General features: G+C 48.7%; 1 protein-coding gene across 1 annotated transcript in view; it reads right to left on the reverse strand.

The window, feature by feature from the left end:
• The window catches only part of LOC115529572 (phospholipid-transporting ATPase ABCA1), a 156781-nt gene that overhangs the window by 112893 nt on the left and 24456 nt on the right, over positions 1-19432 (reverse strand). The window contains exons 12-15 of the mRNA XM_030338370.1: positions 16259-16456; positions 11147-11352; positions 10009-10182; positions 2941-3163 (exon numbers count right to left, since the gene is read on the reverse strand). Of these exons, the coding sequence (XP_030194230.1) occupies positions 2941-3163; positions 10009-10182; positions 11147-11352; positions 16259-16456 (801 nt within the window). The remainder of the gene's footprint in view (positions 1-2940; positions 3164-10008; positions 10183-11146; positions 11353-16258; positions 16457-19432) is intronic.

Raw genomic sequence — 19432 nt, forward strand, 5'->3', positions numbered from 1 at the left:
CCAGGTGAGCCAGTGGATGGACGTCCGAAGGCCCATGATGCGCATGGTCTCTTTGAGGCGCGCCTCCTTCTCCTGCACGATGCCCTTCACGATCAGGGCCACCGAGAAGATCCAGGCCAGAGTCATGAGCAGAGGCAGCGAGCTGGCCAGCGAGCGCAGGAACCTGGGGGGGAGGGAGGAGGATGCGCCAGGGGGAGGCGGAGGAGTGGAGGAGGAAGGAGAGGAAGGGAAAGAAAGAGAGAGAGAAGAAGAAAGGGAGAGAAAGAACGAAATGGAGAGAGAAAGTGAGAAGAACGAAATAACAAAAGGGAGAACGAAACAAAGGGAAAACGAGAACGAAATAGAGAGAGAAAGCGACAACAAAATAACAAAATGAGAGAACGAAATAAAGACAGAGAAAGAACGAAAAGAACGAAAGAGACAAAGAGGGAACGAAAAAGAGGGACAATGAGAACGAAATAAAGAAAGAGAAAGGGATAGTGAAATAAAGACAGAGAGCAAAAGAGAGAATGAAATAAAGAATGAGAGACCAAGAGATCAAATGAGAGAGAGAAAGTAAACGGAATAAAGAGAGGAAGAGAAATAGATAACGAAATAATAAGCGAGAAAGAGCGAACGGCATAAAGAAAGACAAATATTAGAAAGAACGAAGGAAAGAACCAGGAGAAGGAGGAGGAGGATGATGTAGGCCAGCAAATAAAAGGAGAGGAGAAGCGAGAGAGGGGGCGGGCCGTTTAATCAATGCAGATTGGAGATGGAGAGAACACGCTCGGGGAAAATTGGGGGGATAAAAATAAAAAAATACACAATCGATTGAGCCAGTACATTTATGTATTGATTTGTTCAGGGACCACCAATGGTCAATGACCGGGCGGCCGTGTGTTGTCAGAGGAGGCTAACATGAGTAGAATACGTTCCCAAAATCAATGGGATTCATGCATGGGAAAATAAATCAGAGGATCAATGCAAGACGGATTTCAGTTCTGTTCAACATGTTAACTCCCTTTTAGACACGGGACAAATGACAAAACACAGTTTCCTTAAACGCACCTCGTGGAAGAACGTAAGCATAAACAACAACAGAGTACGATAACACCATCTCCGCGCATCCCGCCGACCGTGATTGAAACTTCCAGATAATCAGCGCATGATTAGATTCCATTATTAATGCGCCGAAAACGGCTTTGAAATTATCATTTAGAACGAGCCCCCCGTTTGAGCACACATCATGCCGTGAGGTTTGTTCCCGACTCCATTCATTGTTATTAATGTTCACACGTCGTGGAGGCCTCGCAAACATATTAGGCTGATAGGAAATTACATTTGGCCCAGCTGTTCACATTTCACCTTTTTCGACGACTACCAAAAGCATTTAGGAGTATAACTGAGGAATATTTCCACGCAAACATACCTCTTATGGCACTGGAAGGATTGTTGTTGTTTAAATAATTACCAAACAAACACACCTCTGTGCCACTGGAAGGAATGTACGATTTGACGTATTCGTGATAGACTGTCTGTGATAAAGATTAAAATAACTGGTGTTGGTGTGAAGGTTAGGGTTCCATAATTCTTGTATAACAAATTCCTTTCTGATTTCTAACCTTCACATCTTATAACCAACCAATTAAACAGACGGTAAAACCCAAAAATGCTGCAGGCTATCGTTCAATATTTGTTTGTTGTTGTAAGTCCATCCACAGTAATATAGAGGTTATCCTAGTTTGAATGAATTGCATTTGCTTGCCATTTGGGTAGGCTGAAGTAAGTATATTAATGAGCTTAATTAACTATTTAGGACGTTGGTTGTTCCCGGTGTTTGTACAAGGAGAGCATCAACACCAAATACAAACAGGTAATCTTAATGGAATTTGATGTGATGCAGAGGTCATTGTGGATTTGAATTTTCCAGTGAAAGGGCCACCAAATAACACACAAAAAATAAAAGAAATAACCCACACGTTATCTGATTAAACACAGGGTATTGTAATTGCCGTGGTTCAAATTGGTTCAAATTAGAACTACCAGAGTTGAGATTTGATTATTTAATGATTGGGTGCTCTTCAAAGTTGATGATTCAAAATTGTGACAATTTGATTATTTGATTACTTGATTATTTAGAGCAGAGTACCAGAACACAAAGCAAGCCCATTTCCCTGACCTGCGTGTCCTGAGAGATAGTGTGAGGCCTGATCTTGGTTCTTCACTAACAACATCCTGCCCTTAAATGCTTAGGAGCTGTGGTTCAAGGTAGTTCTCAGTAGAAAAGTACACACGCCACTACTCAACAAAGAGCCTTAAAGTTTAAGGTATCTCATTTCTTGATATCTTGCAGTACAGTATGTTGTCTTGTTTAAGAAATATATGTGGGCTGGAAGGTCAAAAGCCAACTGATGTGTGAGCATTTTTGAAGCCATTTAAAATTAATATGACAGCCCACTGTTTTCTATTTCCAAGATGCTTCTCATAATACCTTTGCTCTCCATTACATATTCTTGATGAGTTCAACAAAAACACTGTTTTATTCACTTGTTATGCCTGAGTAAAGAGCTGCCAAAACTACTGACAGAGATAAACACCTGCAATCATCAGACCCCCCCCCGCGCACACGCACACACACACACACACACACACACACACACACACACACACACACTCCCCAAAACAATCAACTACCCCTTTCTATTCCGAAACAATCACTCCACCATCCCGTCAATAATCCACCTTGAATCTGCGCCTTCCGCGGCGCACCACGCCAAGCTAAGCCCGCGATTTGTCATGCTAAGCTATGCTAAGCTACGCCTGCCACCCTCCCTCCCCTCCTCTGCGTTCCCATCCCGGGCGGGGGTGCTTTGTGGTCCGGGTGCTCGCCCACGCCCCGCCGAGAGAGAGAGAGAGAGAGAGAGAGAGATGTCCTCCCTCCCCCCCTCCGGTACTGACCTTCAGCATGACGCTCAGCAGCAGGCAGGGCACCAGCAGCAGCGTCATGTTCTCCGTGAACCAGGCGCACCACAGCGCGCCGTTGGGCACGCCGGTGGACCGCAGCACCTCTTTGAGGCCCAGCTCTTTCTCCAGCACCAGGCTTTTGACCGCCATGCACACGCTATAGGTGAACGCCAGCACGAAGAACATGGGCAGTGTGACGCCGATGCTGCCGATGAAGCTGCAGAGGTGTGTGTGTGTGAGAGAGAGACGGGAGTGCGTCGGTCAGGCCAGAGTCACGTAGGGTCAAATCCCGGCCCGACCACCGGGGGGGGGTTGAAGACCGGACTGAGAACAAGGGCAAGGTGCTCCCCCGCTGGAGTTGCACGTCAGGGGGGGGAGAGGGGATCGGAGCACAGGTCATGTTGGTTCAGATCGCTGCGTGACCAGGGGGTGAAGACACTGGACTGAACACGGGGTAAGGTGCTGTCGCTGCTCCACGCTGAGGCTTCACGTCAGGGGGGGGAGAGAGTGATCGCAGGGCGGGTCAGGGCCAGGGATCATACCGGTTCAGATCCCGGCCTGACCAGGGGGTGAAGACACAGGACTGAACACGGGGTAAGGTGCGTTCGCTGCTCCCCGCTGAAGCAGCACGCCAGGGGGGAGAGTGATCGGAGGGCGGGTCAGGCCGGGGGTCAGAGCTGTCCAGATCCTGACCCCGAACACGGAACAACAGGCTCAGAGGCCTCTGTGTTTATAGAAGCACCTTCTGGTTGGAAATTCACAATATGTTCGAGGGGGGAAATTTCCAGGGACGTTTTGACTAAAAAAAATCCTTCTTTCACAGAGAGATCTTTGCTGGACCCAGTTTGAATGAATGTTTTTCTGTCGGTGCTCCATCGTCCCCGGATTACGTTTTTTGTCGCTCCGGTGCAACAAAATATGGTTAAATAGGGAAGCGGCAAAACAACTTGAGCCGCTGCCACGCCAGAGTAATTGTCTTGTTGGGGTTGGGAAAATCTCCAGAGCTTTTCAATCAGAGCTCAAAAGACCATTACATTCCCCCCCTTTTGTTCGATTCAATGTCACCGAGGCTTTTCCTCTCCTGCTCACTGTGCGCTAACCTTCATGAATCTTGTGTATCAGCTCCCATCAAGCCATTTAGTGCACACCGGGGTGCCAGAGAAGATGTACGGCAGGACGCCGTTACAAAACAATAAGGCAATATTAAGCTTGCTTTCATAAAGCCATCAAAATGCCATGTCAATATCTCTCGCCGCGACCGTGTGCCAAAGTGCTACCTTTGCTTTATTAGAGAGCGAAGAGGGAGGGGGAGGGGAGGGATAGCAAATGGATTCTGACAAAGTATGGATTTATCCATATTAGTTTTGCTCCGGAACCCAGCGAAACTGGCAGCTTTAATGCAAGGGAGGCACTCTTTAGCACAATGCGGGCACGCGGGCGGAGAACTAAGTAGGCATCTGGAAACCCGCACAATTCTGCTGAACTCTGGAAAAAAGACGTCATGAATTAGACTTCATGTAGGCCCGCGTTTACATCCATTACATTCGCGGATGTTTCATATTGTACCGTGTAACCGCTTACAAGCGTTACAAGAGGGTCTTTTTAGCAGAGCGTACGCAACGCTCGTTGCGTTCCCATAAATATGTCTTTCGCTATCTCTTTTTTTATCTTTAATCAGCGCTGCTACAAAATCCTTCAAACTGAAATCCCATTGCTTCACCGTTCATATTCTCCACAAAGAGAGAGTGCCCTGGATCGCCCCTGAGTGTTTACATGAAAGACTTAAGCCTTATAAACGACCCGATTAGACAAAGCGTTTCAAAGGCAACGCAAACAAAAACGGCAACGAACGTCTGGCCCGCAGGAGTCAGACAAGAAGTCCACAGGGGACATTGGAGCGCTAACAAGGAGGGATCATTGATTTTCCGAGGACACTTCCAGCCGGCCCTAGTGGGACGGACATTAACCTGCGCCGAGGAAGCGGGGGTGAGCCGCAGGAAGGGATTGGTTAACACGCGTTTAAGAGGACTTTAACTCAAACGCTCGCTCGCTCCCTTCCCCAATCATCAACACCGCCAGAAGAAAGTTGAGGCTAAAAAACATCAGACAAACACATTGCACTTCAAAAAGAAAAACCATTAACACCCCCCCCCCCCCCCCCCCAACACACACCATCTCCTCCCCCCGCCGAAAAAGCCTCCTAAATTTGCCCGGCATTAAGCAAAGTGGTCAATAAAAACCGACCGACAAAACACATTGTATAAATAACTCTGGGGCCATTAGCTCCATGCTGGAGCCTTCCTTTTTTCCCCTCCTTCGTCTGAATTTCACAACGCCGCCCCGAGGTACCAATTGTCTTCCAAATCGAACGGTAAACATGGCCGCCGACGCCGCCAGTCCAACCGCTACCCCCACCACCCCCCTTCCCCTCCCTAAGCATCTCCCTATCGTCTGAATGGCTGATGTGCGTGCGTCTGCCGGGGAGTTAACTTCCATTGACTCGTCATCACACGGAGAGAAAAGGCTGTCGGGGGTTTGGTGGTAGTGGGAGTTGTGGAGAAGGGGGGAGGGGGGGGGGGGGGGGGGGGGGGGGTCTTGCGTATCTGTCATGCACACCACGTCTGACACGGACAACCTTGCCCGCGGCAGATGCTCTTGAATTATACATTCCCCTGATCGATCAAAAGGTGCTCAAGTAATAGGACCCCTCGCGGCGGTAGCCCCGTCCCGCCGATCCCGTTACACGCCGGGACCTAAGTTTAGGGGAGGGGGACGGGAGAGGGAGCGGGGGGGGGGGGGGGGGGGGGGGGCTTGACTTCTAACTAGGAGAGAGCCCCTCTGGTGGAGGACGGGGTGATTTCATCCCTGGTAAACAAGTCTCTCGTCTCGTTCATAAATTGAACCGCTCCGTAATCTGACCTCGCGGTGGCTTGAATATTGGAGCTAATAGTTACGATGACCAATTACTGTGTGGCAATATTATTTGAATTTAGGGCATTAAGCAGACGCTGTAATCTAAAATCGATTTACAATAAGTGCATTTGTCAGAAGAAAGTGAAAGAAGAAAACGTTGCTGAGGTTACATCAAGGATGTTCATCAAGCACTAACAATTGCTAGGTTAACCCATTCCCCGTATACAACAAGCCTAGCTTGCGTAAGGATATAATAGTGGCTAATAAAAGAAGCTGTTTTTTTTTAAACACGTTTGCGTTTTATATTAGCATTGCTGAACTTGAACCTGCCAACCAATCCGATTCATTGTTTCAGCGCATTGCCATTAATTCCCTTTTTCATGGTACAGGGATTTCTTTTTGTACATTAACGTTTGAAGTGCTCACTAGCGTCGGAATTAGCATTGGCCGGCGTTCAAATGAAACCGTCAAAACAAGTGAAAGCGCACCGCGCCGAATCCTGGGTGGTAGAACGCCATCCATAATGGAGTGCCATCTATTATACATAAAACATAAAGCCTGGCGCAGCACGGCAGGTGGGGTTTGAATGGCTGCTTAACGTACAAAAAGACAAAACGCAGACAATGAAAAACATCGGTGCCCCCCCCCCCCCCCGCCCTAAACCCCCATCCTCATTTGCCAGACTGATGACTGGAGCGATCGGCGTCGACACACACAACCCTTAGCGGTCGTATGAGGGGGGAAGGTTACGATGATGAACCGCGTGCAATAAACCGTACTTTATCACGGGGGATTTCATCCCGGGTTTACCTTTTTTCAGCGCATCATTGAATTAGCGTACAGGACGTCGTTTATCACAGGTCGTTCCAGATACGCTTCAAAAGAAAGCCTTGTCTTATTATCCAACGGGGAGTTGATGTGTGTGCGGGTGTGATGCCGTGGCTCCTGGCCTCACCCACGGGGCCCCGTCTCTCTCGGAGCCGAACAGATGGGTCGGTGCACGAGAAAAGATGTCGGCCCTGATTGAGGTGAGGGCAGGGCGTCGACCAATAGGACGGCTTGATCTTCTTATCGGGGTCAGAAGAAGAAGAAGAAGAAAAGAGAAGAAAAATGCCCAGGACGTAGGCAGGGTCACCTTCTTATCGGCGGCCGCCATCGCCAATTGACGGCCGATTGCGATGTGCGATGACGAGCGAAAAAGACTAAAACACTTTTCTTATCTTTGGGCTTTGTTTGGACGAAGCGCAGACAGGTCAGCGGAGGGCGCAGAGGCCCGAGCAAGGCAGGGAGCGGGTCAAGCGCGGTGTGTTGCATACGAAAGGAAATAAAAAGGCTCAGGTGGGCGATGGGAAATAAATAATTAAAAAGACGGGGCCGATTCGGAGGCTGTGCTCAAGTGCGTTGTTCACTTCGGAGCGGGGGGTCAGTGTTGATGTTTAGTGGAGGAAATTGTCGACGTACGACCGGAGCTAAATGAGGGCAATGGACTGCTAAATAGGGTGCTGGAGAGGAGTGAGTGTATGGGGGGGGGGGGTTCTCTGTGTGTGTTGGTGTGTGTGTGTGTGTTTCTGTGTGTTGCTGTGTTTCTGTGTGTGTGTGTGTGTGTGTGTGTTTCGGAGTGTATTTATGTGTGTGTGTGTGCCTGTGTGTTTCTGTATGTTTCTGTGTGTTTGAGCGACCGTGTGTGTGTTTGAGCGTGTGTGTGTGTGAGCGTTTGCGCAACTGCTCGAGCTTACTACAGAAGACCTTGTGTTGTCTTCCCTTTATACTGCAGGACCTATATTCTCACAGGTATGTATCATATATCAGGTGGAAAGTACGCAGCGTTCATGTTTACTGCTTATTTTGGATTGCTCAGCTGAGTTATATCCATCGTAACCATGCATCAATTACGATTTGAGTGTCTATATTTTATTAATGGGAGTCAACGGGACATTTGAAGTTTCTAAAAAAAAAACGCACATCGCAAACCATGCCTGTCCTTAACCAACGAAATCCTTCGGGTCGAAACCCCCATGTCAGCTACAAAATCATCACAGAGCCCTTCTGTCTGTCTGTCTGGCCCCCACTACCATCCTCCAACCCCCCACCCGAGAGAGCAGCCCTCCCCCCCATTAGATTTTTTTTACTACATCCTTCTTTGTCTGATTCCGCTCTCAATTATTTATGAATGGAATAGCGGTTTTCAAGTGTTAATAATTTAGCCCGGGCCCAAATTGAGAGGCCGGGCGGGAGAGTAAATGCTGCAGGGACCTGGGGAGACTCCTTTATGGACGCCATTCATCTCCGGTAATTATTAATTCGTTATTTACGGGAAGAGAGACACGAAAGCCGGAGCGTCGGGATACGAGACGTGCCGTCATTGTCTTGTTTCTGATAATTAGGAATACTGTTGTTATTCATGTGACTGCCACCGCGATGTAAAGTTGAAACTGGGATGACGATGAAAACCACCCGGGAACGCCAGGGAGTTTTTCAGACATTTTTCGGAATGTCGGAGACCAATTTTCGGAGACGATTGTCGGAGACGGCGTGCTATCAGATCACACATGATATTCCGATGTATCTTCCGTCACTTACCTCACCCACATTCCCACATTCACACCAAACCACCCAACTTCCCGATGCGTCCGTGTCTTGTGAACCGAAAGCAAAGAACACAGTACACCTGGTGACATCATCACACACACACACACACAATATGTAATCAGTTGAACGTGATCCGACGGAAAAAGAAAACACACACGACTTGGTGCTCAGCCTCCCGCCCTCACTCGGGCTCGGCGGGAGCGTGAAACCAAACACTTATCATGGGCCAGCGGAGGATTATTTATAGGGAAGTAATGATGTTAGAGAGACAAATCAATAAAACCATTACTGTCAATGCGAGCCGAATGCCAACAATGTGTGTTCCTGCAGGTTAATGTCTCCATGGCAACGGCGTACTCAGGAAGGTAGGGCTCCATTACCGTTTTAAAAAGCACCACGCATATTAACACACGCACGCGCACGCACACGCACACACACACGCGCGGTCAACAAAAGATGAAACCAATTCTTTGCTTCCTCTACTTGTTTCCGGATTGTTAAGTTAGATAGATAGATAGATAGATAGATAGATAGATAGATAGATAGATAGATAGATAGATAGATAGATAGATAGATAGATAGATAGATACTTTAATAATCCCAGAGGGAAATTAGTTAAGATGTTATGGTATATAAATCTATACATTTGACCTGTCGAGTGCTGCGTTGTGTTCTTGCGGGGGAGTGGGGGCCGTCTGCTGTAATTACTTCTCGATTGCGTTCGGAGCTCAACATTTTCATTTCATTAATGAAAGTCCTAATGATGCAGGGAGGAGGAGGGCGCTCCAGCTCTCGGCTAGGCACTGCCTGCTGCTGCTGCTGCTGCTGCTGCTGCTTTGCAGTTCTCTGTCGGAGGCTCTGTCCCCTGGTGGTGGGGGGGCGGAAGGGGTGGGCTACCATGTGACCCCGACGACCCCCCTTAACAAGACAGCAGCACTGATGGCAGAGGTGCCTTGGCGACACGATCAAAAGTGAGACGACAGATATTGAAAAGAAGGGGGGGGGGGGGGGGGTATTGTTATTGTTTGTCTGAGGGGAAAGGCACGCACATCCTTAGATGTTAATCTTTAATAATTTAGAGTGCTTCAAACACGCTGAGACTTCCTGTAGTTGGAGCGGGATCAATATTCTTTTGTTTTACTCTTTCAATCTCCCGGTCTTTGTTGCTTTTTCGCTGTTGCGTCGGCTTCGATTTTGTGTTTGGCTACGAGCGCTATAAGAGTATAATTATTTTTCTCCAAGAGTGAGGGGTGTGTTGCTGTTATTTACTTCCTTTATGACGGGCATGACATAAAAAAATACAGAAAATACCAAAAACGACGGAATGGCCAGATAAGGAATAAAAGAAGCGAATGGGCCCCAGTTTCTTTTTACGCTTCCACAGGGAAATGTGAAAACAAAGGGCCGACGTGACTAGCAGATGAGACCACAACTCAGGCCGTCCCGCTGGTGGACGGGTTGAAATGGAATTCGACTCTCCGGTGCCTCTTGGACACAACGTCTGATCACCGCCGCTGACAAAAGCGCTTTAATCTCCCCTTTGCTGTTGGCGGTACTCACCCGTCGTTGACGTAGCAGGGGTACGGCATCTGCTGAGCGTACACGCCGACCAGCGGCGTGCTGCCGTGGGCGCGGGCGACGCCCGAGTCCAACATGTCCTGCAGGTAGGCGAAGCCGCCCCAGATGTAGCGCAGGTCGTTGAAGATGTTGTCCTTTGCCCCGGGCGACCACGACCTGGTAAGGTGGAGCGAGGTCAGAAGGTTAAGGACGTTCTGAGTCGTAAACACACGTTTACACATGTTTATACACACACACACAGACACACACACACACACACACACACACACATTGTTAAGACACAGAAGATAAGTACATAAAGTACATTCACTGACTCTTAAATCACACACACACACACACACACACGCACACACACACACACACACACACACACACACAACGTTAAGACACAGAAGATAAGTACGTAAAGTACATTTACTGACTCTTAATCACACACACACACACAGACACGCACGCGCGCGCCTACTCGGTTGCACATGCGCACCAACACATGCACAAGCACAGACACACACATGCAGGTTCGAGCACAGACACACAGACGCTCACAAACAAAGGCACACATATACTCTCGCACAAACATAGGGATGATAATACCCAATGCACGGTCATCAACCTTGTATCGCACACAATCTGATCCACCACATCACATCACACACATAATGGTAAAAAGCACACGCAAAGTACATTCAAGGATCAGTGTTGTCAAATGATTGCTACCCTTGGTTCAGAGAGCAGATGCATGCATTTTCTTGCTCAACGTTTGACCAGGTTGCACATATAAAATGACTTGTATTCCAAACAGGACCAACGGCCCGAGAGATTAGCGGTTCACATCCTTGGATCAACGTTGGAACCGACCGTTTAGCCTCAGGCGCAACACATGTTACTCCGAGGTCAGGTTTGTAAGTTCAGCTCTCAAACTGTTTATACTGTCCATGTGGGAGCACACAGAGACGTGTGTCAGACTAAGATCGGTCTCAACAAAAAGTAAATAAAACAAAAAAACTTCAAGGTCAACAGTTCACGGGGAAGGAGAAGTTAAGTTCTGAAATGAAATTCTGATCAATAAGAAAAATAAAAATAAATAATAATCACTCCTTATTAATTTGGATTGTCATACCTCCGCTTGACTTCGTCTGTGCGCTCCACCTCGTCGATATCCATGCGGATGGTGTACTTGACGTAGGCGGGCAGCCGGGTGGTGTTGGGGGGGAGGTTTTCAAACACCACCCCAGCCCAGAAGCGCTCCTCCTCCAGCAGCTCCAGGGCTCGACTCACCAGCTGCTGCTCAGTGGAGGCCGGCTCAAACTTGTTCAGGTCCAGGCACTGTCCAGGGAGGCGCACACACACACACACACACACACACACACAAAGAGGGATATATACACACACACACACACACACACACACACAAACAGGGAGACACATACACACATACAAACACAGGGAGACACACACACATGCGCACACAAACACAAAGAGGAATACACACAGTTGCACACACACCCACAAAGAGGAATACACAAACACGCATGTACCCATACAAGGAGGGAGAGCCACACACGCACCGGCACACAAAGAGAGAGAGAGACACACACACACACACACACACACACACACACACACACACACACACACACACACACACACACACACACACACACACACACACACACACACACACACACACACACGAAGAACACCCATTAGGGTTTGGCAAAAACAAAACAATTAATTTTGGATTAGAACGTTGTTATGCAGTTGCTGTTTTGCCGTTCAAATCTATACGAGAGAAGTTCGGCTCGACCTTTAACGAGCAGTTAAAGTAATTTTCCTAGGGCTATCATACACTTATTTGACACATTGAGTAACTGTCTGCAGCAACGACTCGCCACCGGAAATGGTTTACAGGCAAAAAGTTGGGGGCTGTTGACTCCTGCGGACAGAGCCACGACACACAAACACAGACACAAGCGAGGCCAGCTAATGTTCATCTCGCCACCGCTTCCGGCCCCGCGGTGTCGGCCCCCCTATGCATCATGGGTAGCTAACGAGCAGGCGGTGTGGGGTGGAGGCCACGGCTGACAGGCGGGTCACACGTCTCGCTGTCGTCTCTGTTTTGCCATCAGGCCTTCCCCTACCGATGTCTTAGTGCACCTAAAAAAAAGCCAATTCCCAAGCTAAAAACCTCCCCCCTGTGAAAGTAGTTGGTCGGTGTAGTCGACCTGGATTTGTTAATAATTGATATGCTCTGATTGGACGAGTGATTGCAGTCAACATTTATCAAAGGGTTGCCGTGTGGTAGACAGATTAATTACCAGACAAACTATTTGTCTGTATAAATCATTTTAAACATTCGGTGAAATGCTGCCTTGAAACGTTTCGCCGGTGGAAGGAATTATCAGTGTGTCACTATCAGTGCACACGTGTGTGTGTGTGTGTGTGTGTGTGTGTGTGTGTGTGTGTGTGTGTGTGTGTGTGTGTGTGTGTGTGTGTGTGTGTGTGTGTGTGTGTGTGTGTGTGTGTGCATGCATGATGCCTCACTTTTGATTTGTGTAATAATAAATCAATCGATGAAACCCGCGGCTCAGCACTAATTACAGTTACTTTGAGCACCGCGGGCTCTGATGCAACAGGAAGTGAGGAAATTAAGATTGAGAGGGACTCGCTGAGCTCCCCGAATCCCAGAGTCCCAGAGTCTAGTCTGTGCTCCCGGTCCTGGACACGCTTCCAGCTTGGCCCGCTATTCTATCGTTGTGCAGAAACAAAAGTCTAATAGAAAACTCCCCCCCACCCCCTAAGCAGATCTGGCAGAAGAACAGATATTGCCAAATATTTATTCATAAAAAACATGTTGAATGCATCTCAGGATATTTTTAAGGGTTCCTATTTTACCACCAGGTGTGAGTGTGATCAGCCATTACAAGCAGTTTCAAAATCCCTGTGACAGGCGGGTGTGTCCACCTAGATGAATGATTGATAGATAAGCCTACCAGTTGTAACATTCCAATGGGCAAGCTGGTAGACTGATCTAATGTCACACCTGATGGTAAAATAGGGCCCATTTTTATTATTTTCATATTTTTGAATTTACGGCTAAAAAATTGTACTTGCCCTGTGTAGCGTCTTAACCTAGCTATTTTTTCTGCATACGGGGAATGGGTTAAACTTACAATTTCTAGTTCTTGGCACTTGGTTCTATGAACATGCTTACAGTACCGACAGCGTTATATTGTTGTTTCTCTTTCTTTTGACAAATGTACGTGTAACTGTAAATCGCTTAACTCGATAAAAGCGAAATGCCCTAGATGTAAACGTAAATGTACTGCTTGTCTTTATGCAGCCCCTTTGATCGAAAGCCACGTGAATTGAGCTACATGTACAGCCACACTTCACATGCATCTGAAAAGAACCCCGCTATCCCCCACCATCATAATGACATGTGATTAAGGATAATGGAGGACGGCTGTTAAGCATCTTGCTCAAAGACGTCCACAGATTAGGCGACAGGCATTAGGGATGCAACCTAGTTAGCTCGGAGTCAAGCGTAGTTGCCACGACGATATCCTGGCCCCGCTGTTTTCCATTCATAACTCATAAGCCAGACATTTTCCCGCCCAGAGTCCTACTAAGGCACTGGTTTATGTCTGAAGTGGGTTTCATCACCGGGCACAAGCCCAACCGGATCCCTGGAGGTGTGGTCTAGTCTGCGACGAACGGTCGATCCATCAGAACGACCGGTTGACCACTTAGGCCTCACTAGTTCTGAAATCTCATCGCGGCTTCCATCCCTTCCGAACCCAAAACAGCGTCGCAGCAGAGCTCAGCTAAGCCCGGCTTTCCGGGACCACCCCCCGAGCAAACCCGTCCAAACCCAGTGGGCGAACCGGCTTGGCTCCCCCTAAGACAGATGTCCCGGTCCCTGATCCCCATCTGAGCCCCCCCGTGTTGTGGCGGGCGGCGAGCGTCCAGACGCCCGAGCCCTGAGCCTGACACTGTGGCCGAGCTCCATGGGTAAGAGGGGCCAGGGGGGGTTGGGGGTAGCTCTTGAAATCATGAAATCATCATCACTGGTGGTGACCACTTTGGCCTCACTAGCTCCGACGACTCTTCCCGGCTTCCAGCAACAAACAGAGTTGCCGCAGAGCTAAGCTAAGCCCGGCTAACCAGGACCCCCCTGACCGAACCCCAGTGGGTAGCCGGTACATCATGCACAAAAGCCGCTGCGGAAGTTATTGCGACGAAACCGCGGGAAAATTAGAAGACGTCCATTTTTGTACATGATTTATTTTGTAAACTTAATTTGTGTTGAAATAATGTCAATAATTACCGTAACAAATACAAGGAAATACTTTTGTTTTGAGAATTCTTTCCGCGTCGATGCTGCGGCCTGGCGCCCCCGTCACCACGCCGACAGCTGTCCCGGTCATCCGATCGACATCCAACCCCCCCCCGGTGTTGGGGAGGCTAGCGTCCAGACGCTCCAGCCCTGAGCCTGACCGCCACGGCGGAGCTCCCAGCGCAAGAGGCTCCGGGCGTGTGGGCCGCCGTTGGCAGCCGTCGGCGGCATGATGAGATTAGCGGGTCGATGTCCCGGGCGCGTGATGAACATGTGTCGCGTGTCGGCCCACGTGCGCCCGGGGGCCGGAGACGGAGGCGGCGGCGTTCCAGGAATAGCGCTGAATCGATTGAGTGCGGAGCCCAGCGGTGGCTACGAGTTAGCTCATGCAGCCGTGTGGGTCTGTTGGGCAGTTCTTATCCCCCAGATCAATTAATTTACCATGCAGCCATTTAACCCACGCTTTTAGTCCAGAGAGACATACAGGGATATTTTATATTACATTATGTTATATATTGCTTTAAGGGTCTTATCGTTGACATCCGGGTTGGAACCCAAAACCCTTTTCGTCTGGAAGTCGAACCCCCATCAATTTAAGCTATGTAGTGTCATAAGAATGCTTCTGATTCCATCTTTATTATTAACTAGCAGACCCATCATCCATTGGATATACCAATCGATATACGTAGCGATTCATGGCCATACAAATACTGAATCAAATAAAGAAGAAATGCGGTGTGTATTCCAGTGTAAGCGGCTCTCTGCAGCTTGAAAGAGATGGAGGACAGATGGGAAGGCTGTTCCATTCTGTCACACATGCATACAGTATCAGCTCACGCATTTGTGCACTGGCCAGCCGAGGGGATTGGACACTGCTGTCCGCTCCGGCTAGAACTCCCAATATCCCTTCGACACGTTCTCTTGATTAAATATTGAAACACATGATTTGAGCGATTTTTGTGTCAAAGTGCAATGGGTTACTATCAGCACCTGTCTGTACCGAACGAGGCCTTAAAAGAATATCGTCCCTGGAAAACGGATCAATAGATCAATGCGGACAAATGATGTTTGCCTGCCTGAATACAGATGCTCTTCTGTCACATGAGCTTCACGTCAACACACACACACACACACACACACACACACACGCGTGCGCGCGCGCGTGATGTCACTGGGGATATCGATTGGTCAGTGGAGTGTATCGCCGGTTCAATGCTTAATCATGCAGACCAGTATTTTGCACCGTGCTACTCTGCTTCTGAGCCAGGTTACAGGCTTCCACTGCCGAGGCCGAAGTTCATTGTTACAGCCCAAACCCTTACAAACGAGTATAGTCATTTTTTTATTTATTTTTCCAAATCCGACACCCCTGCCCTAAACAACAACCAGTAACCCTGCGTGGAGGGCACACCCGTCTATAATTTATCTAGCGTACTTTTAGCCAGTGGCCACTCAAAGCGCTTTACAATATACGCTTTCAATATACATTCACACATTCATACACACATTCGGACAGCGACGGCGGGGTCAACCATGCAAGGCGACAGCCAGCCTGTCAGGAGCAGTTAGGCTAAGGTGCCTCGCTCAGGCACGCCTCTACACTCCGCTAGGAGGAGCCGGGGATCGAACTAGCAACCTCCCCGGTTACCAGCCAACCTGCCCCACCTGCACTAACCTCTGGGCAAAACATCACCCAGCACCCCTCGACGGTTCTGGTTGATGTTCTGCTCAGGGGTTAGGGCATTCCAGAGGATGAGCTGAGACCACCGCTTCGACTCCACAAACCAAGCCCCCCCGACGCGGCTAGAGCAGCCAACCCAACCCCCACACCCCACAACCCCCGACCCTCCACACCCCCCAAAACAAAAACACAACAAACGACCCCGGACTCACCCCGAGCAGCTGGGAGAACATGGCCGCCGCCTGGCCCGCGGCTCGGTACACGTCGCGCCAGTCGGACTGCGGCCCCCCTGGCGGCCGCTCCTCCGGGGGTCCGTTGTACAGGAAGCCGGCGATGAGCGCGGAGCTCAGGCCGGTGCCGTTGAGCTGCTGGTCCAGAAAGGCGGCGAACACCGGGTCCTCCAGGGACACCTGGAGGTCAAGGTCAAGCCAAAAGTGAAAGTCAGCTTCATTGTCGATTACGAGGAATGGACAAGACAAAGAGAAGAACAGACATTTCATTGTTTAGAGACAAAGGAACACAAAAAAACATTAAATAACAGAAAAGAATAGAATAGAATGCTCTTTATTGTCATTGCCCATGGCACAGGGAAATTTTAATCTCAGCCAGATGGTGCAACTCACAAAAACACAATTTTGAATATATATGCAATATATGAAATATATGTATAACAAATAAAGATAAAATATTTAAATAACAAATAAGGATGAAATATACAGATAAATAAGAATAGCAGCTGAGGTCAACGGTATCGCACAGTAGTGTTTTTTGTAGTACAAATGGTACATTCACAATGTTCTTGTAAAATGGGCGCTAGTTGAATGTGAATGTATTAAAACGTCTCCTTTTGCATTGTTCAGTTCACTCATGGCTACGGGGTAGAAGCTGTCTCTGAGTCTGTCTGTGCGAGGATGATGACAGGGTTTTGTTTTGTGGTAATATAGTTTGCTTGAGTCATGGTAGTGGATTCACATTCTACGAAGGCAGTGTCTGTGTGTCGACATTCGTGTGATAGCCGCTGTATCTGTGCGTGCTGACGTGCCCGTGTGTCTGCACATCAGTGCATGTGTGCGTGCCTTCGTCTATGGATGTGTGTGTGCGTGCTTGCATGTGTGCGTGTCACGTGTGTGATCTGCCCAAGGAGGCCCCGGTCACAACGAGCTTGGAATTGGTGTGTGTGTTTACCTGCATGTGTCTGTGCAGCACTGCATGTGTGCGCATGCTTACATGCCCCTTGTGTCTGTGCTTGAGCATTGTCACACACGCACGCAGGCGTGTGTGTGTGCCCCTCTGTCTGTCTGTGTGCGTGCATGCGTACATTCGCGTGTGTCTGTGAGTGTGCATTGTCACGTGCGCGCATGTATGTGGGTGTGTGTGTGAGTGCGCGTGCATGTGTGTGCGTGTGCATGTGTGATGGGCCGGGAGTACATGACGTGGGGGATGCAGTCATTCATATATTCATGCAGATTAATTAGCAGCAATGGCTAGATGGCACTGTTGTACTTCAGGCTCTGGGATGTTCTCGCTGCTACATCGCCGCACGGGGCTCATGTATAACAATGCGCACACACAAACACACACACACACACACACGCACACACACACACACACACACACACGCAGACAAACACACACACAATCAAGCAGACAAACACAATCAAGCAGACACACACACATCCACGCACACACACACAAAATCAAGCAGACACACAAACACACACAATAAAGCAGACACACACAAAATCACACACACACACAATCAAGCAGACACACGCAAACACACACATACATAATGGGAGACAATGGCACACAAATACATTCTGGCAGCGTTTCCGCGACGACTTCCCGCCCTCTTCTCATTGGACGGCTGTGAGGGGATGTTTACGCTGCGTCTCCCGGTGAGTGCTGCCAATACATCAAGCTCCCTAATTGTCCTCATCACGCAAAGAGTTAATCAGGAGGATATGCTAATCTATATGCAAATATCACCTTGATATCCCAGCACAACACCGAGCCTGCCGCGGTGAGAGTGTGTTTACACGACTGTGGATGTGTGTGTGTGTGTGTGTGTGTGTGTATGTGTGTGTGTGTGTGTGTGTGTGTGTGTGTGTGTGTGTGTGTGTTTTTGTGTGTCTCGTTGACAGGGAAGGAGGGGGTTGGGGAGGGAGAGGGGGGAGACAAGATTTACAGAGTCTTGAAATAAACCTTGCGTAACAAGGTAATTTTCATCCGTAGCTCAACAGTGCTTTAGATGTGGAGATAATCACTTTCCCTCTCATTCAGGTATTAAATCCTGTCCAATTTTACCAGAAATGTTCCATTATGGGTACGAGCAGCTATCATGTATTGACTCTTGGTGGTCACAAATTGCCTTTGAAGGTATGGTGGATTTACAGTAAAGTAAATGCAATAGGTAAAAGTAGCAAATTCAACGTTGGCCTCAAACCACTCCACTCGTGAGCCGACATATTAAAGCAGACGCGTCCGTTCATGGCGGGTCAGTCTACTTAAGATTCAGCCACGATTTCTGCTCCGTTTGCGTTCAGTGGCATTTCAGCGCAAACACTCGCGCTGATCTCCTGGTTAACCCTGGGGTCAAAGTGCCAAATGAAGGCGTCTCTATTCTGTGTTTGACCTTTTACAGAAAACATTGCATCCATCATGTGCGTGCGTGCCGTCTGACACGCCTCATCCATCATACATGTACGAGCTCCGTCTCCGTGTCTTATTTAAGGTGGGCAAATAATGCAGGCGAGCCAGCCTCTAAAGTTTGATAATCCCCATGTCTCCGTCTGTGCTTCGACGCGCCGTTCCGCTCTCATGCCGCGTCGCCGAGGCCGTCCCTTTTGGCAGAGTGTTCAGTGGCATTCAGGGCCGCAGAGTTGCCAGAATGCCATTTAACCCTGTCGTGGGGTGTCAAACTAAATGATGCTCCACCAGAAGGATTCCTAGTGAAAGGAGAGAGCAAAGTAAAGGCTGCAATGGCCTTTGAAAAGAAGAGCGGGGGGAAAACGGTAGCGTCCCCTTGGAGCTACCGAAAACGCTCCTATGACCCGGTAGACCGTGCAGAACAAGCCTTCACCTTCTCCGGAATACCACTATTTTCATAATAATGGAAAAAACTATTCTTTGTTTGATTTGCCCCTGCACCAACGTGACAATTACATAAATTATAACAGATCAGGGAGGTGCCTCCGTGTGATTTGGAGTGATTCAACTGTATTATTATAAAGCGGGATTAGCATTATGCAAAGCCGTAACAACTTTTTCTCCTCTAACCCCACTTTCCCATTCCGCCAAAAAACCTCACTTTTCATCCCAACTCTGCCCCTCTCCGAGTCAAACCCAAGTCTCATATCCCAACTGTTGATGGAGGTGGAGGAGGT

Source organism: Gadus morhua, chromosome 17, assembly GCF_902167405.1.
Source record: "Gadus morhua chromosome 17, gadMor3.0, whole genome shotgun sequence".
Taxonomy (NCBI): Eukaryota; Metazoa; Chordata; class Actinopteri; order Gadiformes; family Gadidae; genus Gadus; species Gadus morhua.